Source organism: Mytilus edulis, chromosome 7, assembly GCF_963676685.1.
Source record: "Mytilus edulis chromosome 7, xbMytEdul2.2, whole genome shotgun sequence".
Lineage (NCBI taxonomy): Eukaryota > Metazoa > Mollusca > Bivalvia > Mytilida > Mytilidae > Mytilus > Mytilus edulis.
The window spans coordinates 24,601,973-24,626,398 of NC_092350.1; the positions used below are offsets into that span (position 1 = coordinate 24,601,973).

Consider the following 24,426-nt stretch of genomic DNA (forward strand, 5'->3'; position numbering starts at 1 on the left):
AAAACTAAAAGTTAAATCATGTGTATCTAAAGTACTAGTCAGTGATTATGTTCCAGACCGTATGAGTATTTGGACCGTACGCGTACGGTCTTGGCCGTATGCGTACTTTTTCAAAATACTCGTACGGTCGGACCGTACGCGTACGGACTGACTAATATTAAGAAGTATACATAAAATATCGACAAAGGACGAATGGGAATATACGATCCAATGTCTCGTGTACTTTACGAACCCTTGAAAAACTTTTTGAGAGGTCCATAAATGGCCTGTTGAAAGGTAACATTTGTGTCCTTATTTAATATACCTCATTTTATCCAGTGTCAGTCCAAACTTCCCTGACATAATTCCGGAGGGCCTCCTTCCAAGACCTACATGTAGTATGTGTTGCTACTTTGTGCTTATCTTGAACGTTAAGCAGCCAACAATCAGCTATTACGTACGCGTGTTATTAACAAATAAAGGGGTCCAGAAATTGTTCCGTGTCAACTGTGAAACGTTTCAATTTTTTTATTGAGAACTAATAAGACATGATAAAAGAAACAAAGCAAATGTCTAAGGTTAGGTTGATGGTTGATGATTGATGCTTTGCTCAATTGCATAATTTACAGATGACGCCAAAATAAATGGGTATATAAACATGATAAATATGGTCCTTTTGGTCTTCTCTGAAATAAGTCAAAATTTGAATGAAATGCATATGGGTGGGTATAGACTTCAAGGTGCTTAAAGTACCAGAATTACCAATCATGTAGATTTTGGCATCACAGTAAAGACTGTAATGTTCGAGGAAACTAAGCATAATCTTTATACCTTAAAAATTAAACAAACAAAAAAAACATAATTGAAGAAAGCAATTCAGTTTATATTAAGAAGTATCTCTTCATCTTTATATCTTTACATTAAGGAAACTGTATTACTTTTGACGGCTATAAAATAGATGTTCATTGTATACACGTATTCTCTAGCCTTAATGTAACTCTATTGTAATTTATGACCCACTTGGACCCGCCTCTGAGATTCAGGCCAAAAACCTATAATCCATTAATTGTTTTTGATTGCCGTCTACATCAAAAAGAAGAGGTGGTATTGAAACAACTCTTCGCAAGAGACCAGACGACACAAAAATGAACAACTATAGGTCCCCGTACGGCCTTCAACAATGAACAAAGCCCATACCACATAGTAGCTAAAAAATCACACAGAAATGACAAATGTAAAACAATTCATAAGAGAAAACTAACAGCCTAATTTTTGCAAAAAATAGTGAACACAAAATATATATAACCACTGATTACAAGCTCCTGGCTTTAGACAGGCACATACAGAATATGGCGGGATTAAACATGTTAGCGGGTACCTAGCCCACCCCTAACCGTACATTGACTGTCGTATGGTAAACATTTTCTAAAATGCTATCAAATTAGATATTCGGACGTGTGTATCTGTATGCTTATTTGCATCTGTCGAGTTAATGTATTTCTACCAATTCAACTTTCGTATATACATAAGGATTTTTTTTTACATGTACAAAATACTTCCAAGAGTGTTTCGACTATACAACGGATATTATGGGTGGCTGTCTGCATGTTATGGTGGTTAATTACACCTTATGTAAGAATCCTGGGTTTTGATTGGTTGATAGCCAGTGTATTTTTCACCAATTCACTGTTCTCAAACGAATATCGTTCATTTTTTAACTCCGCCGGGGTATTTGCCAAAAAGGATTTGCCTTTTTTACCCTCTCTGCCGTGGTATTTGCCAAAAAAATACTCTATCCGACTGGACGCTTGTCGGATAAATACCAGTCTTGAGAATAAATACCAGTCTTGAGAATGAATTTCCCTCGCCTTACGGCTCGTGAAATTTAACATTCTCTCGACTGGTATTTTTCGCAAATACCCCTCCTTAACATGATATATCTGTTTAAAATTATTTATTTTTTAAACATGCATATTGGTTATAATCATATCAAAGCATTATTTCATACACGCAAAATTCATTGACAAACGCAATATTGTGTCAACGAAGCGTACAGTATAAAAAGGTGTAATGACAACGAAGCGTACACACCATGAAAATAAAGACACTTTAAAACGTGTATTTTTTTGTTTCTAGACACAACACAAACATACGACCTTTATAAGTTTGTTAATTTTAACTATGAAATTTTCAAAAATGTATGTTATAAAAACTATGAGGTACAAGAAACATTAAGTTTTGAATATTTAAAAATACCAAGCACGTTTTATCATTGATATCGTCGTGCGTTATTTGATGTTTGTATATAAAAATTCCACATATTTGAAAAACCTCTTAGTAACTAAGGAGTATTATGGCAAAGAATATATTGGAGCAAAATATCCGAAGAATAGATATTGGATTTTCTTTAAAAGTATTAATTTCTTACTGTCTGAACTCCGTGTTACACGATGTGTTCGATTCGAACGCGTCAACGTCCGGTTTCATCTGTATCGGGGTTATACAGGGTGAGTTCAACTACAACCAATAGTATGATGGATAACAAAAATGAAAAATAAATCAGCCAATCAGAGCGTTCTCCATATTATGGTTTATGGATCAATCGTACGATGGATAACAAAAATGAAAAATAAATAAGCCAATCAGAGTGTTCTCCATATGGTTTTTGGATCGCAAGAACCACAACTATTATACCTCCTTAGAGAGGACAATATTATTATTATTCGCGTTTATCTACATTTAAGCTACGATTATAATACTTTGATATATAGAGACTTCTTTCTGTATAATTCTGACTACTGTTTTCTTTAAAATTACTATTTAAGGGGTCATACCAGTTGCATATATATTGAAATAAGTATAACATGTGGAAAAAAGAATGTGTCCATAGCACACGGATGCCACATCGGCACTATCATTTTCTATGTTCAGTGGACCGTGAAATTGAGTAAATCTCTAATTTGGCATTCACAATTAGAAAGATTGTATCATAGGGAACATAATTATTTACTAAGTTTCGAGTTGATTGAACTTCAACTTCATCAAAAACTACCTCGACCAAAAAGTTAAACCCGAAGCCGGACAGACGGACCGGGACAGACGGACGGACGGACGGTACGACGGACGGACGAACGAACAGTCGCACAGACTAGGAAACATAATGCCCTTAAATGGAGCATACAAATTTATTGTTGAAAGTGAAAATAGTGATTTGGCCAAAATGAAAGTAGGGTGGAGACGTGAGGGAGGCAGGACTTTTTCGGGACGTCAGGATCGGTGTTTTTAAGCTCGGGATTTCGGGATTGATCCTTTCGTGATCCGGGAAATTTTTTTCGAATTTCGGAATGTGTGGAAATGGATGTCTTTAAATTCGGCACTTCGGGATTTCATGTTTTTAAGCCCGGGATTTCGGGATGAGGACCCCTCCGACCCGTGACCCCTCAAATTAGCCTTCGTCAATTATACAAGATTCAAATCCAAAAGCAGTTACAATTATTTTATGTTTGAAGCGGTGCAAATGTTTAATTTGATAATTTGATTTGACTTTTACAAAGAAATGCATTGTAGCAAAGGGGTAGAATAATTGTGGTTTGAGGCCAGAGACATGAACATAATTAAATTTAACAGAAAGGAAACAGATAGCGGACTTAGGAACAAAAGTGAGAGGGCATTTGATACCTTTTATGAAATTCTCCAGACATAATATCTTTTACAAAAATTCACCCTACAACAGTTTACAACTGGGTAAGCCCGCGATTTCGCGGGTGTGATCTAGTTATCTTAAAAGTAGGAGAGAAACATCAAATATTAAATGGATTGAAGTCATTGGAATTGTGGACCTGTATGAAATGTGTGTTAATTTGGGGACATGGTTTCTATGTTTCACAGCTTTATGCAAATTGAAGCCTGCTTGGACGCCCAACGTATTGGAGGTCACAGATAGATCACAAGAAATGTTTGTTGGACACATAAAATTGGGAATGGAAATTGGGAATGAATCAAAGAGACTACAACCGACCAAAGAGCAGAAAAAAGACAAAAAAAAAAACAATGGGTCTTCAACACAGCAAAAAAAAAACGCATCCGAAGGCGGTCCGCAGCTGGCCCCTTAGCAAAAATGAGTACTAGTTCAGTGAAAATGGACGTCATACTCAACTCAGACCATATAAAGGAACATAAATCAAAATATCATACAAGACTAACAAAGGCCAGAGGTTCCTCAATTAGTATAGACGCAACCAGGTGCTCCGCAGGGCGCAGCTTTATACGACCGCAGAGGTCGAACCCTGAACAGTTGGGGTAAGTATGGACACATCATTCAAGCTTGATACAGCTCTGAATTTGGATCAAGATCAAATTTTTGACATAATATAGGTTTCTGACACAAAACAATTGTAAATATCTTACAAATCTATTGCGCAATACTGTGCAATAAAATATTTCCTCTTGAACATTTTCAAAAATTTGAAATTTAGGAAAAATTTTCTGAAAAAAATATGAACCCTTTAAAAAATTTGTAACTCCCTAAAACTTTTTGAACCCCCCCCCCCCCCCTTGGAGCAATTATCCCAAAACTCGATCACAGCCTTTCCCTCGTTATATACGGAACCTTATAGTACAATTTCAGAGAGATCCAAACACTTAAACACAACTTATTGTCCGGAAACTAGAAAAATGCTTGTTTTTTGCCCTTTTTGGCCCCTAATACCTGCATGAATGGGGCAGTAACCCCCAAACTCAATCCCAGCCTTCCTTTTGTTATTGGAACTTTGTAGTACAATGTCAGAGAAATCCATATACTCACACACCAGTTATTGTACAGTAACTACAGACATGCTTGTTTTTTGTCCCTTTTAGGCCCTGAACTCCTAAACATTTTACACCATAACCCCCACAATGAATCCAAATCTTCTACTTGTGGTAATAAACATTATGGTACAATTTCAGAGAATTACTAACACACAAGTTATTATCCTGAAAGTAGAAAAATGCTTGTTTTGGCCCCTTTTGGGCCCCTAATTCCTAAACGATAGGGACCATCATCCCCAAAATTAATCCCAACCTTTGTGGAGTATTGAACCTTCTATTCTTATTAAATTCAAAAGAGATCAATTCACGTAAACTAAAGTTATTGTCAGGACACCAAATGTGTCTTCGGACGACGACATCATACCATTATACAACCCCAAAATTTTTTTTGCGGTTGTATAAAAATGCGACGGGGTTAAATGGTTGTGTGATTATTTTGTAACTTTGATTTGGCATATCTGATATATTTGGATGAATTACATATCTGTGTACATCATTTACTGCGTTTTCAAAACACGTGTTTCATTCATTCGACATCAACAGATTCTCAAGACTTTTAAGTCAAATTGTTTGCCTAATAGCCATTCATTCAACAGTTCCAACCCTTCTGATTTGGTCTTTTCAGTTGAATATTCTTCCATTGTATTATAATAACCAGTGATTACGATGACGATATTGTTTAAATGAGGCTCGTCAAAACATTTTTGATATTGCCAGCCAAATTTAAACAATGTTGTGCTTGATCTTTTCTCAAAATTATCGCTTGCAACATTAAATGTTTGGTTGTGTCAATTCCCCCTTTACTTAATTCATACTGGTTAAAAGGTTATTCAAACTTTACTATAATTCATAATATCACTGCTTGATATAATTATCATAGTATCTAACAATATTATGATATATATGTTGAATATGGAACCAGATTATGGATAATTTAAAATATGTCTACTTATTGCAATTTTGTTGGGAAATTACAGATTTTGATTAATTTCCAAAATTACAATTGTAAAGGCAGTTTTAAATCAAAGTAAAATTAAGAATGAAAACTGGGAATATGTCAAAAAGACAACAACCCGACCAACGAGCAGAAAATAGCCGAAGGCCACCAATATGTCATTGCAGCGAGAAAATCTCACACCCGGAGTTGGGCCTCAGCTGGCCCCTAAATAAAAATGTATACTAGTTCAGTGAAAATGGACTAATATCAAAAACATAAATGAACTAAAAATTAAAAAAAACACATTCAAGACTAACAAAGGCCAGCGGCTCCTGACTTTTTGGGACAGGCGCAAACATGTGGCTGGGTTAAACATGCTTTGTTTAATATCAGAACTGGAGTGTGAATTTATTATAAAATAAAGCCTCAGGGTATACGTAAAAATATTTATGACTTATGATGTCTCACTGTTTTTAAGAGGAAAAGAGTTTACAATTGAAGACAAACAAGACATGTTTGTAATATTGGTTTCTTTATCTTAATCTCTATTCAAGCATTTTGTTAGCATCAGTGAATCACTAATTATGAGCTTTTAACTGTTCAGGTTTTGGAAAATTTTCACTTCTCTTCCATTGTCAATGGTCAGAAGTCTATTTCCGTTTTCACAACAATCAATGCTATATGGATCTTTCAAACCTTCCTTTGACGTTAAAAGAGTTGAAATTGCACGTGTAGTAGTATCAACTTTAATTATTTCAGTTTCACTGATGGCAAGATATATATTTCCGTCAAGGTCGCATGTTATCCCATTAACATCAAACGTACGATTAAAAGAATACACTTCTTTCTTGTTTCTGTTGATATCATAGCGTTGGAACGAGTTTGAAATTCCAAATTTCACAGAGTAAATCATTTCGTTAATCGTTGTACAAATAAACAATGAACCTTTAATAAATGGAATTGTTCGAAGCACTTTTCCGGAGGGTCTCATTATCAGAACGCCTCTATGTTGTAAACATGCAAATATTTTTTGATTTGCATAAGAAAGGCCTGAAATAAAATCACGGAGATTTTTCTCTAACTTAGTCTCTAATTCAACAGTATCAACAAAAATAACTTTTTTCTTAACAGAAACAGCAACCTGTGTTCCGTCAATGACAGCAACTTCATCTGGATCCTCTTCAAAATCCACCTCACCTAACTTATAACCATTAGTCTTATAAACCAGAATTCTGGGATCGGAATCTTCTGTGAGAACTATTTTATCACTTGAAAGAAATCTTATGCATTTTACACTAATATCTTTATTACGACGTTCAATAAAGAAATGTTCCTTTAGTTGGTATATATAAGATTTAACAGGGAGTATGTTGTCGGAGGCAAGTTTGACACCATCTAATGAAATATCTCTCTCTGGTTGGACATTTTCGTCTACAATATTACCCTCTTCTGCTTCTACTGTCGATGAACTGAACTCAATATCGTCAAACTCTGGTTGCTTTTTACCGACATGACTTTGACCAACAGTGGCAACACTTTCTGCTTCAAATCCATTTCTGATGGTTATTTGTTTCGTCTGGTGATTCAAATCATAAATTGGTCGGGCAACAAAAAGAGAATATTTCATTCCTTTAAGGAGACTTTCAATTTGCATTTGGTCATCTAAAAAATTTGTATGAAATCTAGTCTTAATAAGAAACATTTTAAAATCAGAGAATTCGGATTCTTTTATCTTTTCTGTGGTTTCTGTCCTTTTCTGTACGACATTTAATTTGTGTTTTATTTTCCTTTTATTGTCACACAGAATTTCTTTGGCGACAGAGAAGGCTAATTCAAACTTTTCTTTTTCGTCGTTTTCGAACTTGTCAAGGAAGTTTTCTACTAGTTGTCGACCGTTTTTCATTTCATCATAAAACACAGTCTTTTGCTTTTCCAAATCTAAGACATTCCAACGATCCGTAAGTATTTCTGTTCGCATAGTTTCAACCATTTTCGTCATTGCTTTAACCATCGCGTTCATATCCCCTCTAACATCTGTTATTTTCAAAATGTCATCTTTTAACTGCACATTGCATTTTATACCATGTGTCTCTTCTTTGCATATATTACAACAAGGCGTATTATGAGTAACGCAGTAAAACTTAATTCCCTTTGCTGGGTGCACCTGGCAGTAGGATTCTGATTCCGCTATACTTTTCCCTATCATATGGTAATCGATAATGCTTAGCATTTTATGGTCTCGGGTTGCTTTGAGAACTTTATGATGACCATAGCAATTCTCACATAATAGTTCTGGACAGTTGGTACACCAAAACTCTGCTTGTTTCTCATTGTCTTGCTCTTTACATGGCAGGCAAAACTCCCTATTAATATAAATAAAATGTCATAACGATGATTGCTTTTAACATCTATATCACTTTTTTATTAAATGCAAAATAAATAACAAGAGGCTCTAAAGAGCCGGTGTCGCTCACCTTGGTCTATGTGCATATTAAACAAAGGCCACAGATGGCTTCATGACAAAAATTGTGTTTTGGTGCTGGTGATGTGCTTGTAGATCTTACTTTAATGAACATTCTTGCTGCTTACAAGTATCTCTATCTATAATGAACTTGGCCCAGAAGGGACAGTAGAAAATATTTTGTAAAAATTTACAAAAATTTACAAAATTGTTAAAAATTGACTATAAAGGGCAATAACTCCTTGAGGGGTCAATTGACCATTTTGGTCATGCTGACTTATTTGTAATTATTACTTTGCTGAACATTATTGCTGTTTACAGATTATCTCTATCTATAATAATATTCAAGATAATAACCTAAAGCTGCAAAATTTTCCGAAGTTAAAATTACAAATTCAGGGGCAGCAACCCAACAACTAGTTGCCTAATTCGTCTGAAAATTTCAGGGCAGATAGATCTGGATCTAGTGAACAATTTTATCTCATCAGATTTGTTCTAAATGCTTTGGTTTCAAAGATATGAGCAAAAAAATGCATTTTAACCTATGTACTATTTTTAGCCATGTCGGCCATCTTGGTTAGCGGGCGGAGTCATCGGACACATTTTTTAAAACTAGATACCCTATTGATGATAAGTTTGGTTCAATTTGTCTTAGTAGTTTCAGAGAAGATTTTTGTAAAAGATTATAAAAATTTACGAAAAATTGTTAAAAACTGACTATTAAGGGCAATAACTCCCTAAGGGGTCAATGTCATGTTGACTTATTTGTAGATCTTACTTTGCTAAATATTATTGCTGTTTACAGTTTATCTCTATCTATAATAAAAGAGGGACGAAAGATACCAGAGGTAGCCTTTCTACCTGCCACTAGGTTTAAAGGACAATAACTTTATATTTTACAGGAAGTTGAAATGCGCAGTGCAATCACAACTTATTTTCAATAGACACAGACAATTATCTTGAATGGACCGTAATTTTTTGCTGATTTCCACCTTTAATTCTGTTGTTTGCATCCATTTTCTATTATAGGGACAGTCATTGTATTGAACAAAAGCATTCCTCTTCACCGCTTTATTTATAGATAATGCATAGCGATGCACGTTGACTGAATATGAAAGTGCATTTGTAGTTGTCTCCCTTTCTAGTATAAACAGTTTCAGAATGTTCATTGTTATTTCCCTTGTTTAAAACTATAAATTTCATGATTCTTTATTTAATGATTTACATGATGCTTATTCAGTACATATTTGTGAAATTGAATAGATATTAGTATTTTGAATTCATTGGTTAAAGATATTTATCTATATCCTTAATTTAGTTTTTGCATTGTCGCAAATCGTTTATAACCTCCTTTGACAGACTTAGGCCTATACATTTTATATGACTGGTTAGATAAAAGTATGTTGAATTGTCTGAGGTCTTAAGTATACAGTCCAACCAATGAAAGCTGTGATGAATGCAAATCTTCCTTTAATTTATTGGTTTTCAATTGCTTAAATATGAGTCACCCCCACCCCAATTAAAAAAAAAAAATTGAAATATTGATCAATCTTGAAGAAAATAGTATGACACCCCCCCCCCCCTCCCCTTGTTTAATTGAAATTTCAAAATATATCAATTCACCAAACACATTTGACATGATTGAATATTTCGCGGTGGTATAAAAACATTACAGAGAAAATGATTTTGTTCTTTGCTAGATAATTCTAAATAACTGATGAAACAGACTTTACTTAATACAAGAGTGGGCTATTGGTACTTTACGGAACGGAACGGAATTTCATTTAAGGTATCCAAAGGGGGCATTTATCAAAATTTCGAAAAATCTTTAAAACAAAACAAACTTTAAAATTTCTGTGTTTTACGGTTTTCCATATACAAATAACACAAATGTATACTTAATCTCATCTTCACAGGTGAAATGTGTAATAATGTATAACATCGGGAAATATTCTGTAGATGAATATGTCGGATTGTCCTGATAAATTATCATGACATTAACGCATTTGCAAGTCATGCATTATGATATCTAGACTGACTTCACGTCGTCCTTGATTAGAGACAGTGATCAAGTTGAATCTGATTTAAACTTTTTAATTTATTTTTCCGTTCCGTTCCGTTCCGCAAAGTACCAATTGCTCTGAGGAATTGGTATTTAACGGAAAAAACGGAAACAGACATCTTTAATGTAATTAAAGCAGTATGATAACAAAAATTGTCTGACACCTCTTTTTGCATGAGTGGTTTGTGTTTTAGATAGCATTTTCGACTTGATCAATAATAAAAAAATTAACACAAAGGCAGGTTACACAAAAAGTCTTTCTCCTTCCATCGGTAATTATATTTTAAAAAAGAGGCATTCAACAGCCCGTTCCGACGATGATTAGAGACAGTGATCAAGTTGAATCTGATTTAAACTTTTTAATTTATTTTTCCGTTCCGTTCCGTTCCGTTCCGTTCCGTTCCGCAAAGTACCAATTGCTCTGAGGAATTGGTATTTAACGGAAAAAACGGAAACAGACATCTTTAATGTAATTAAAGCAGTATGATAACAAAAAATGTCTGACACCTCTTTTTGCATGAGTGGTATGTGTTTTAGATAGCATTTTCGACTTGGTCAATAATAAAAAAATTAACACAAAGGCAGGTTACACAAAAAGTCTTTCTCCTTCCATCGTTAATTATATTTTAAAAAAGAGGCCTTCAACAGCCCGTTCCGACGATGATTAGAGACAGTGATCAAGTTGAATCTGATTTAAACTTTTAAATTTATTTTTCCGTTCCGTTCCGTTCCGCAAAGTACCAATTGCTCTGAGGAATTGGTATTTAACGGAATCAACGGAAACAGACATCTATAATGTAATAAAAGCAGTATGATAAAAACAAGTCAGACCCTTCTTTTTTGAATGAGTGGTAAGTGTTTTAGATAGCATTTCGACTGGATCAATATTTAAATAAACAGCTGCGCCATGAGCGCATGATACGCCCGTCGTCTTGTGAAAAAACATAAATCTTTTTTGAATAACACAGGGTTGTACAGGATGTCATGCTTAGTATATCCTGACTCATTCCTTATTCCCGCTCAATAGGAAGATTGTACAAGATGTATTTGGAAACCCGACGCAACATTAGCCTGTTAAGTTTTAAGCAATAGAGATACAGCGCAACATGTGAAAAAAAACTCTTTTTTTACAAAATCTCAATAACTCGAAAATATAAAAATGAATCATCACCAAAAAGTATACAGATCTTTAGATTAATATAACAAAGAAGTGTGTAAAGTTTTAAGCAATAATCATAAATCGTTTTTGAGATATGGTGCGACATGTAAACCCCCCCTTTTTTTTACAAAATACTCAATAACTCAAAAATGAAATTTTGAATCATCACCAAAAAAGTATACAGATATTAAGATTAATACAACTAAGAAGCATTTAAAGTTTTAAGCCATAATCAAGAATCGTTTTTGAGATACGGTGCGACATGTGAAAAAAACACACCCCTGTTTTAGTTACAAAGTGCCATAACTCAAAAAGTTGTAATCTTATTTTCACAAAAAAGTATACAGATCATTTGACCATCATAAGAAACAACTATGTTAAGTTTCATGAAATTTGGATAAGTCGTTCTCAAGTTACGGTGCGACATGTTTACACCAGACAGACGGACGGACGGACGGACACTGGACATTTCTATACCATAATACGTCCCGTCAAAATTGACGGACGTATAAAAAATAACACAAAGACAGGTTAGACAAAAGGTCTTTCTACTTCCATTGGTAATTATAAATTAAAAAAGGGGCCTTCCGAAGATGATAAGAAACAGTGATCCCCATTTCCATTCTCAATTTTATATTAGAAACAAGGTCTCATAAATATTAAAACATATGTTTAAAATATATCTTCATAAAAATATGAGCACTAAACACTGGTTTACACTATAATAAAAAAATGTTTGCAAATTGTTAAAACATTTTCGGATTTATCAAAGCACTATAAAAAATGGTAACTCCTTAAAAGTCATAAAACCACAATAATAACTGCTGTTAATCAAAGTATTTATAAAAACTAAAAGTCTGTTCTGTTACAAAACCTATAGGCAAAGGTCTTACTATAATATCAGCGGGAAATTTCGGTTCTAGAGGTGCATTCCGTATTTAATCTGGTTTTTTTTCTCCTATCTCCTGACGACAGCTGGTGTGTCCGTAGATATTGTTTAAATTTTCTATATTTTCACTTTTTAATTAGTTTACCTGCACAATGGCGCAGAAGCAATATTTATTTTTTGGCGCAAATGAAAAACTACAACTTTTAAGAATTGGCGCAAAAGCAATGCGTACTTAAATATCAATCAAATTTGACCGTGCCCACAAAACGATTGTTCAAATTACGAATAGTTTCAGCTTAAAATCCATGGCACTCTAAAATGTAGATTTTTTAAATCACATAAATTCCATATCGATATACGTATATTTGGATCTATGCAATATGTTTATCTGGACATCAGCATGCTAGCTTAGTTCCGTCATTTCAATAACATGGATGGCAATATGTTTGATTGATCTAACCATACGTTAACCAGTGTCCTTTGAATACAGTGATCATGCATGATGTGAACATTTTTTTCTATAGACATAGGTAGATTTGATTAATCCAAATAATATAGGTATAAAGCATACCGGTGTCCATGCAATTCATAATGCAAAACAACAATATATAGAAATAAATTATGTTTTTTTTTATGAAATGTATGTGCTTATGCAACATTATCAAACTGCTGTAATGCATTAGTTATAAACTTTGAAAGAACCGATGACTTTTCATTCGTTTTTAAACTCAAATGTACTTAAATAGCACATTTTAAACCGTAAGAAATTGGTTTATCTCTCGAAAAAACCTGAACTGTTCTCGAAAAAACCCGAACTGCTCTCGAAAAAACTTGGACAGATGGAAATGAATATACCCTTAAAATTGCCTTTTAATTACAATAACTAAAACTTTTGTTATAGCATATGTAAATGTAAGGATATAAAGACATCATGTGTGCATGCTCTTTGAAATTTGCATTGGTATGTGTATAGAAATTGCTTTTTTCTATATTTTGGCATAAAAGCATTATTAGGCCAAATCAAACTTTTTTAACTGCAAAGTATGTATGGTTGGCAACATCCTTTCATCACAAATACTTACTTAACTTGTTTGATCTTGTAAATTTAGTTTAAGCATTTATTTTACGTGTTAAAGGAAAACATGTCTGTTTGTTTACATTTTTAGTCATAATCTCTCGAAAAAAACTGGACGCTCTCGAAAAAACCCGATCAAATCACTCGAAAAAACACGATCTCAACCGGACACTATACCTACGGTGGTAATACTGATACGTATTATTACATATCAGTAAAAAAAATCTACAAACAGTATGTTAATAAAGAGTTATGAAGTAAAATGTACATGGGACAAAATCACAAAAAATACATAGAATAATACAAATTATCAATGAACAGGTGTTATATGTCAGTTTGGTATGGTCAAGACGTTTGGTAAAGATAACATCCTTTTAAGAGAGTTATCTCGCCTTAACCAGTTATGGGGTTTTTCGTATTGCGGATTGCATTCCGTATTTGTATGATATGTTAGTTGATTTGTTCTCTTGATTTATTGTTACCATTCCATGTAGATGTGTTTTTGAAGAATAGAATTTATTAACTTGAATATTCGTTTATTATCTATGCCAGAAAGGAGCATTAAACAGGGCTTTACTTGACAGTCGATGTAGAGTCTGCAACAAAAAACGAATCATAGTATATTTTTAGCATTCTTTTAAACACATACAGTAGACGACTTTAGTTTTAATACCGATTTTGCCGCAAATACTAATATTCTCTTAGAAATCAAAGACGGTTACTTCGAAGTCGATAATAGGGCTATCTTACCTAGTTATCGTAAGTGTATACTAAGATAGCCGTTAAATTGTCAAGATAACCCACGAGGGGATTGCAGATACTCTCTTATCACCATCGTAATCTTCTTGTAAAGCGTTTTCTCTTAAATGAAACTTAAGATAGGTTTTCATGATACAGGGGCCCGCGGTAACAAGAAACTTCTCTTACAGTCTTCGTAAGTCATAGTTTACGATTACACAAAGAATGCATTAAGGGTCCTTTTAAGAGTGTATCAAAAAGCATTCTATTTTCGTTCTTTTCTTTCCCATAACTTCGTTTGATAAAACCCTTAAAACATTCTTAGTCTAAGCGCACTTATTAATTTTCGGACTTATCCGACAACGTTTTCTTTGAAATTCTTTGATTTACATGTTAGTTTGTCCCGAAAAAATCTAGTGAAATGTTTGTATCGTAGGGTTATCATGACTAGCAGTGACACGGACAGTGGATTAAATGTATGCAATTACTTTTGCAAATAATCTTACATGTTTTCAATTTGTTTCTTAATCCGTTATAAATCAAGAGGACTTGAGCGGCCAAGCAATACACGTACAGTTTCATTCCCTGACATTCCTCATGTGTAAAATAAAGGTCATTTTCATTCTAAGATAGGTTGATGTGTGGGTAGAACCGCACTTACATTAAAATGTTTTTTTCACAAGACGACGGGCGTATCATGCGCTCATGGCGCAGCTGTTTATTTAAATATTGATCCAGTCGAAATGCTATCTAAAACACTTACCACTCATTCAAAAAAGAAGGGTCTGACTTGTTTTTATCATACTGCTTTTATTACATTATAGATGTCTGTTTCCGTTGATTCCGTTAAATACCAATTCCTCAGAGCAATTGGTACTTTGCGGAACGGAACGGAACGGAAAAATAAATTTAAAAGTTTAAAGTTTAAATCAGATTCAACTTGATCACTGTCTCTAATCATCGTCGGAACGGGCTGTTGAAGGCCTCTTTTTTTAAATATAATTAACGATGGAAGGAGAAAGACTTTTTGTGTAACCTGCCTTTGTGTTAAATTTTTTATTATTGATCAAGTCGAAAATGCTATCTAAAACACATACCACTCATGCAAAAAGAGGTGTCAGACATTTTTTTTTATCATACTGCTTTAATTACATTAAAGACATCTGTTTCCGTTTTTCCGTTAAATACCAATTCCTCAGAGCAATTGGTACTTTGCGGAACGGAACGGAACGGAAAAATAAATTAAAAAGTTTAAATCAGATTCAACTTGATCACTGTCTCTAGTCATCGTCGGAACGGGCTGTTGAATGCCTCTTTTTTAAAATATAAGTACCGATGGAAGGAGAAAGACTTTTTGTGTAACCTGCCTTTGTGTTAATTTTTTTATTATTGATCAAGTCGAAAATGCTATCTAAAACACATACCACTCATGCAAAAAGAGGTGTCAGACATTTTTTTTTATCATACTGCTTTAATTACATTAAAGATGTCTGTTTCCGTTTTTTCCGTTAAATACCATTTCCTCAGAGCAATTGGTACTTTGCGGAACGGAACGGAACGGAAAAATAAATTAAAAAGTTTAAATCAGATTCAACTTGATCACTGTCTCTAATCAAGGACGACGTGAGGTCAGTCTAGATATCATAATGCATGACTTGCAAATGCGTTAATTTCATGATAATTTATCAGGACAATCCGACATATTCATCTACAGAATATTTCCCGATGTTATACATTATTACACATTTCACCTGTGAAGAAGAGATCAAGTATACATTTGTGTTATTTGTATATGGAAAACCGTAAAACACAGAAATTTTAAAGTTTGTTTTGTTTTAAAGATTTTTCGAAATTTTGATAAATGCCCCCTTTGGATACCTTAAATGAAATTCCGTTCCGTTCCGTTCCGTTCCGTAACGTACCAATAGCCCAAGAGTGCACACGCTGAAATGTCTCGCTTCTATACTAATCATTGATATTTTGTTGATAGTCCTTAGTATAAAGCTAAGCTTTATAACAACTGTCACATAAACTTAACATTAACCAAGATAACTAAATATAGACCAATGAACCTTGAAAGTGAGGTCAAGGTCAGATGAACCATGCCAGGCAGACATGTACAGCTAACAATGCTTCTATACAACATATATAGTTGACCTATTACTTATAGTTTAAGAAAAATAGACCAAAACACAAAAACTTAACACTGTGCAATGAACCGTGAAAATGAGGTCACGATCAAATAAAACCTGTGCGACTGACATAAAGATCATAAAATATTTCCATACACCAAATATAGTTGACCTATGGTATATAGTATTAGATAAAAAGACCAAAACTCAAAAACTTAACTTTGACCACTGAACCATGAAAACGAGGTCATGGTCACATGACATCTGCCCGCAAGACATGTACACCTTACAATCGTTCCATACAGCAAATATAGTAGACCTATTGCATATAGTATGAGAAAAACAGACCAAAACACAAAAATTTAACTTTGACCACTGAACCATGAAAATGAGGTCAAGGTCACATGAAATCTGCCCGCTAGACATGTACACTTTACAATCATTCCATACAACAAATATAGTAGACCTATTGCATATAGTATGAGAAAAACAGACCAAAACACAAAAATTTAACTATAACCACTGAACCATGAAAATGAGGTCAAGGTCAGATGACACCTGCCAGTTGGACATGTACAACTTAGTCCTTCCATACACTGAATATACTAGCCCTATTGCTTATAGTATCTGAGCCATGAAATGAGGTCGAGGTCAAGTGAAAACTGTCTGACAGACATGAGGACATTGCAAGGTACGCATATATCAAATATAGATATCCTATTACTTATAATAAGAGAGAATTCAACATTACAAAAAATTTAAACTTTTTTTTCAAGTGGTCACTGAACCATGAAAATGAGGTCAAGGACATTGGACATGTTACTGACGGAAACTTCGTAACATGAGGCATCTATATACAAAGTATGAAGCATCCAGGTCTTCCACCTTCTAAAATATAAAGCTTTTAAGAAGTTAGCTAACACCGCCGCCGTAGCCGCCGCCGCCGCCGGATCACTATCTCTATGTCGAGCTTTCTGCAACAAAAGTTGCAGGCTCGACAAAAACTAGTGAGTGAAGACATTAAGTTATTCCTCTTAGTATAAGAAAATGTCAAAGAAAAACTCTGATTGTTCCCCTTGTATTCATTTGTTGTTTTTAAACAAAATACTGTTTTCTCAGGCGTGCAAGAACATACAATCAAATGTTTTGTTTTATTTTGCTCTAATTGTAGATTACTGTTTAAAAAACCAAATTTCATTGGTTTATTTTGATAATAACAAAATTAAGTAGAAAGGCTACCAGAGGGACAGTCAAACTCATAAATCGAAAAAAAACTGACAACGCCATGGCTAAAAATGAAAAAGATAAACGATACTACCCCTGTCAGATTTGCTCTAAATGCTTTGGTTTCAGAGATATAAGCAACAAGAATATGTCCAAAGTACACGGATGCCCCACTCCCACTATCATTTTCCATGTTCAATGGACCGTGAAATTGGATGAAAAATATATAATTAGGCATTAAAATTAGAAAGATAATATCATAGGGAACATGTGTACTAAGTTTCAAGTTGATTGGACTTCAACTTCATCAAAAACTACCTTGACCAAAAACTTTAACCTGAAACATGCACTTTCATTTTCTATGTTCAGTGGACCGTAAAATTGGGGTCAAAAGTTTAATTTGGCTTTAAAATTAGAAAGATCATATCATAAGGAACATGTGTACTAAGTTTCAAGTTGATTGGACTTCAACTTCATCAAAAACTACCTTGACAAAAAACTTTAACCTGAAGCGGGACAGACGGACGAACGAACGAACAGACGGACGGACGAACGGACGCACAGACCAGAAAACATAATGCCCCTCTACTATCGTAGGTGGGGCATAAAAATCTACATTTTACCCTATGTTCTATGTTGGAATGTTAGCTATTGAGACCATCTTGGTTGGTTGGCCTGGTCACCGGACACGTTTTTAAACTAGATACCCAAATTTGATAAAATTTGGTCCAGTAGTTTCAGAGGAGAAGATTTTTGTAAAAGTTAACGGACGACGGACGCCAAGTGATGAGAAAAGCTCAGGTTGTCGTTTCCATTCACTAACTTACTATGTTTGCCTACACCAAATGTCATGAATCTTGTATACAATGCTTATTACCACAAGGTGAGCTAAAAATAACAACATACAGGATAAAGCGCTTTTCTACCATCATGTATCTTATGTGGATTTAAATACTTTAAGATATATGGACTATACATGTATGTCAATGAGGAAACAACTCAACGATACAACAAACTAAAAATATATATATTTCAATTTTAGCCATACATTAAATGTTTTAATTATTTTCTGTAAATTCACTTTTCATATCTTTTTTGGAAATTCTTGGTTTCAATGCTCTACAACCTTGTTATTGATTTCTCTTTCCAATTGTTTTCGTGCTCGGCTTATAAGTCGTGTGTACATGCATGCGTCTGGCGAACTTAATTATAAACCTAGTGCTCTTTTTCACAAAATATTGAGTTATCTAATAGACAAAACTCAATAAAAAGTCAAAAATTTTGATTTTTTTCTTCGGAAAGTGGCAATGTAAAGGAGATTAAAATTAATTTCGGACAATAGATTGTTTTCCATCGATCGATTGATTACCCATGATGCAACACGTGAAACTATATAATCAAATAGACAAAATGGGCTTTTCGATTATTTTAAATAAAAAAATGAATTATGATTTAAGAAATCGTTTGTTGAAATCTCAGAATATGATTAAGATAATAATAACAAATTAAATCGCCATCTTATACATTTTTTTCTTCAAAAGAGTAGTTTGTTTGCATCTAATCAATCTTAAACTATGTTCATACGACCGCTTATTTGGAAGTATACTTAAATTTGGCTACGTCATCAGGGTTGAATTTTAATTTTGTTCGGAATAACAATTTTCTTTGTAATGTTTCCTGCTCATTATTATGCCATGATATGACGTGCTAATCATGCCAGCATTTTATTTGTAATAAGAGTGATATAATTATATACATGCAGCTTTCTCCTTTTTCACACCTGCTTCCCTTTAAACTTAAAATAAAAAATAAAGTATAAAAAGTTTCGGGCTAATTCGCAAAGTGATATGTTGTGAATAAGTAAAGTTTCAGTTCAGTTTACTTTACTACATGTATTAAACCAAAGATTCGGTCAACCACACAAGATAGTAAAGGAGAAACAGACATGTTTCAATTGATTAGGAAATTAAAGAGTTTCGGATTGCAATTCCAATAAAACGTGTAATAATCGTTATAAACGACACCATACTAGTATTTGTTCAAAGAATGAAGCACACCCGCAGACCAAGTCTAAACTTACGAAAGATAACAGCACATGTAAACCAGATATAGCGCCACAATCGCAAGCATGCATTCATCGACATCATCGGTTAGATCGCAAGTATTATTGATAACCACGATAGCACCTAATTCTAGTATACTATTTGACAAAGGAGTTTTATTACCGAAGAGATGGCTGATTTATTGAATCTAAGACAACATAAGAAAGAAGCGATTACGATATCCGTTATTTATTAACCGGGAATTTTCAGTTCAAAGTAAAACTCAGTAAAGACATCTTGGCCTTATAATTAATTAAAGCTGCATGATTTATTAATTGAAATTAATTCGTTGTATCTGCACCAGTAAAGATGTATGAAGATTACTCTTTTTAATTCATCACATAATTAGTGATGCAACATTGTATCATGACGTCATTTACCATGGAGTTTAACTCATTGAGTTAACCTCACTCCCATAGGGTTGGCATTACCTTATAGTCGCCAGAACTCTGTGGTTTTCTCCATTAAAAGATTTTTTTTCAATTTGTAAAGGACATAACTCTCGAACGGCAAAAGTGACACCAACAAAATTCAAACTTGATCTGTTTAATGTGGTAATAAGCATTGTATATAAGATTCATGACATTTGGTGTAGGCAAACATATTAAGTTAGTGAATGGAAACGACAACCTGATCATTTCTTTTCATTTGAAAAGGATCACAACTCTAGACTGGTAAAAGTGACGCCACCAGTGGCGGATCCAGGGGGGGGGGGGGGGGGGTTCCGGGGGTGCGCACCCCCCTTTATTTTTGCCGATCAATGCATTTGTATCGGGACATATGTTTTGCACCCCCCCCCCTTTGTCCTGGGTGCCCTGGGTTAGCACCCCCCTTTCGAAAATTCCTGCATCCGCCCCTGGCCACCCAAATTCCTCAAACTTGATCTGTGTATAATGGTTATAACAATTGTGTATTATATTCATAACATTTGGTTGAGGCAAAATAAAGTAAGAGAACGGAAACCAGTCTCGGAACGGTCGGGCGAATGGGTTTACAGACGGACGTACAAAGGTAAAATCTAAGGCCCCCATCCACTGCCGTGGAAGCGTAAAAAGTTTGTATGGCTATCATAAGCTTCCGTAGAAATGTTCGTGACTTCAGAACATTTTCTCGTATTTTCATTTTAATTGATCGTTGATGCACTTTTACAATTACTGGGTCAATACCACAACCGGAAATGATGAGTTTGTGTTTTGTCTCCGAGGATATCACCAGCCTAATCACTTTTTCACAGTTTTCAAATAATAGTGATTGAAACATGAGTTTTCTGTAAATGAGCAGGTAGAATAAGAACAAAACAAGAATGTGTCCGCAGTACACGGATGCCCCACTCGCACTTTCATTTTCTATGTTCAGTGGACCGTGAAATTGGGGGTCAGAACTCCAATTTGACATTAAAATTAGAAAGATCATATAATAAGGAACATATATACTAAGTTTCAAGTTGATTGGACTTCAACTTCATCAAAAACTACCTCGACCAAAAACTTTAACCTGAAGTGGGACGAACGAACGAACGAACGAACGGACGGACGGACGAACGAACGAACGGAGCCACAGACCAGAAAACATAATGCCCCTCTACTATCGTAGGTGGGGCATAAAAAGAAACTGGTCATTTTTCCAAATAACTTGATAAATAATTGGACTTTTTTGGTAAATAATGCGCACGTTATGTCAATCATACTGATAGGTAATTTGGCAGATCAATTATTACCCAAGAATTATTGATTTAAATTATACAACAATTTATTTGGGACCAACATCGTTTTAGCAAAGGCGAGGTTTGAGTACGGCCTTGGCTTATATTGAAATAATTATGACAGACTTTTCAAATGACGCTGTTATGGTTATTAATATGCACTTTTGAATTAAAAGCAATAACTTACAGTTTGAAGCCCTAAAATGCCTATTGCAAATTAAATGCATAATTCACAAAAATAAATGATATAGATCTAGCAGAGAAATGTCTTGTGAAAATGAGTATTTATATAATTTATAGATGTGCATTACTTGATTTTCGAATTTAAAGGGCTAAAAAAAAAATGGCCTGATAATACCATCTTTTTACTGTTCATAAATATAAAAAAAACAACGTTTCTATAGTACACATGGTACACGGATGCCCCACTTGCACTACCATTTTCTATTTAAATTGGGATAAAACTCTAATTTTGTTTGCATTAAAATCAGAAAGATCATATGTTTACTTTTTTAAATTGTTATTTGGATGGCGAGTTGTCTCATTGGCACTCACACCACATCTTCCTATATCTATGTATACTAAGTTTCAAGTTGATTAGACTTCAACTTCATCAAAAACTACTTTGACCAAAAACTTTAACTTGAAGCGAGACAGACGAACAGCGGACGAACGGACACACAGACCGAATAACATAATGTCCCTCATTGGGGCACAAATACTAACCGAACGACTAAGATTTCTGTTATCCTTGATCATGTTGGTTAAGATGACTAGACAAGAATTGAGACAACTTTTAGATTTTCTTTGTTTTCATTTCTTTTCAATTAAACTTACACAGCGTTTAAAACATCAAAGGTTTCGGCTTCTTTGGCACTGCCAACATCCGCTTCGGAAGAAATCTCCATAATTCGAAGAATGTATCTGTAACATAACAATTCGGAGGTATTTATTTTATGAATGTTCATTATGATATATCAATAGTTGTGTTGTTTACAATTGTCATTCGTGTACGGAGTACTAAATTCGTTGATTAATAAAACAAATTTCCAATCATAGATGTTGTCTTGTCGAAAACATTCGGAGAGATACGGTGCATTTTGCCTCTTTATTGTAATGATTAAAAAAATGCCGATCAAAATATAATGAACAACGATCTTGGACAAAATTACGACCTGATTATAAAATTGTACAGTCGTTATAAATACAACAAAGCATTGACAAGAAGAAAAAAACACGTTTAATAAATGAAAGTGCTTCCTTATTAAATAACAACATTCAATTTTAAGGATTTCGTTTAGAGTAAAAGGTTTCGGGTACCACACAATATGTGCCTCTAATAAAACAAATAGGTACATATTGTTGAGGGGGGATAGGACCTTTATCGGGACTCCGGGATCGGGTGTTTTTAAGCACGGGATTTCGGAATTGACCCATTCGGGATCCGGGAATCCTTTTTTTCGGATTTCGGGATGTCGGGATTTGCTTTATTTAAATTCGGGACCTCGGGATTTCGTTTTTTCAAGTCCGGGATTTCGGGATCAAGACCACTCCTATCCCCCCTCATTGTTTGGTACACAAAATCTTTTACTCTAGACAAAAGCCTTAAAATTGAATGTTGTTACTTAAAATAAGGAAGTACTTTTATTTATTTAACTTTTTTTTCTTGTCAATATTTTCAGTCTTTAAGTTTTATTGTATAACGACTATACAGTTTTATAATCAGCATGATCAGAGAGTTATTTCTTGTAAGATCGTTGTCCATTATATTTTGATCGGCATCTTTTAAATCATTATAATAAAGAGGCAAAATGTGGGCAAAATGCACCGTATCTTTCCGGATGTTTTCGACAAGATAACATCTATGATTGCGTAATAAATATTATAGATATCCAAAGGTCATACAAAATAAACATGCATGATTATTGTAAGTTTATTACGAGGAGTTACTTACTATTCTGAACGAATGAACTTTTTACAATCTGCAGAAGGCCGATAAAAATGGCGTGTGTTGTGCAGACTGACACGTCATACATGTGTATAAAATAAATCTATAAATAGCAACATTGTATTGGCCATATTGATGTGAACGTGCGTAACAAAGAACAAATCGATGAAAAGAAACTAAATATGTAAATAGCTATTCTGAAAATATTGCGTTTTATAGCGTTATTATTATGTTTATGTTTTTCTGTATAGTTCCATTAAGAAGGAAATAGTAGAATATATAAACAGAAATTATCGAACTCCAAGTGTGATGAAATTATTTGTTTTAGAAGTTATAAGTTTCTCTGTTATGCCGGCGTCAGACATTTGCATATATAGGCAGACGTGCACCGTATACATTAGTCCGTATACATTAGTTGCACGCAAGAGAAACGCTAAGCAATCGTTAGACGCGCGTTGCATATAAGTTTGAAGTACGTCGAAATGCAAAAGTATACTGTTACGCTTGATAAACGCTTTAACTCCACGAAATTTGTATGCAGCATAAACATTTCATATAGCTAAATAGCGTTTGTCACGCATATATATATATATACCTATTCGCTACACGCACGTAATTACGTTGCAAGCGCGTTAGAAAACGCTACAGATAAGTTTGAAACACGTTTATGGAACGATGTTTACGCCTTTTAAAAAATTGTTCGACTTTTACTTGGACATATGCAGGGCGTGTTTGTAATGCCGGTGTCACACATTGGCGTATAGACCGGCGAGCACCAGACGTACAGAGAAAATTAACAAAGTCGGTATACGTTAGTTGCACGCCAGAGGAACGCTAAGAAATCGTTCAATGCGCGTTGCATAAGTTTAAAGTATGTTGAAATGCAAAGGTATACGCTTGGTGAACGCTTTAACTCTAGGAAATTTTTATGCGGCATAAAATTTTTCATGCAGCTCAAGCGTTTGCCTAGCGTATACATGTACGCTACACGCACGTAATACCTCCGCTACAAGCGCGTTGAAAACACTACAAATAAGTTTGAGACACGTTTAGGGCACGTTGTATACGCTTCAAGATCGTTCGACTTTAACTAAAACGTATGCGGGTGTGTTTGTTACAAACACCCCATAATTAAACCTCCCACACACGCCGAAAACACGGATTATTGTCCCAGATATGACCGGGACGCGTCTTAATTACGTTCAAGAG

The 24,426-nt window shown here is 34.4% G+C and overlaps 1 protein-coding gene across 1 annotated transcript; it reads right to left on the bottom strand.

Annotated features, from left to right (window-relative positions):
* Window positions 1–6,159: 6,159 nt before the first annotated feature.
* LOC139481096 (uncharacterized) lies at window positions 6,160–23,331 on the bottom strand. Its single transcript, XM_071264195.1, has 3 exons — window positions 23,224–23,331; window positions 22,107–22,193; window positions 6,160–8,088 (listed from the first exon to the last, which is right to left on the bottom strand). Exons 2-3 carry the CDS (start codon window positions 22,175–22,177, stop codon window positions 6,318–6,320), a joined length of 1,842 nt encoding a protein of 613 aa, XP_071120296.1. The 5' UTR covers window positions 22,178–22,193; window positions 23,224–23,331; the 3' UTR covers window positions 6,160–6,317.
* Between the last annotated feature and the right edge of the window lie 1,095 nt (window positions 23,332–24,426).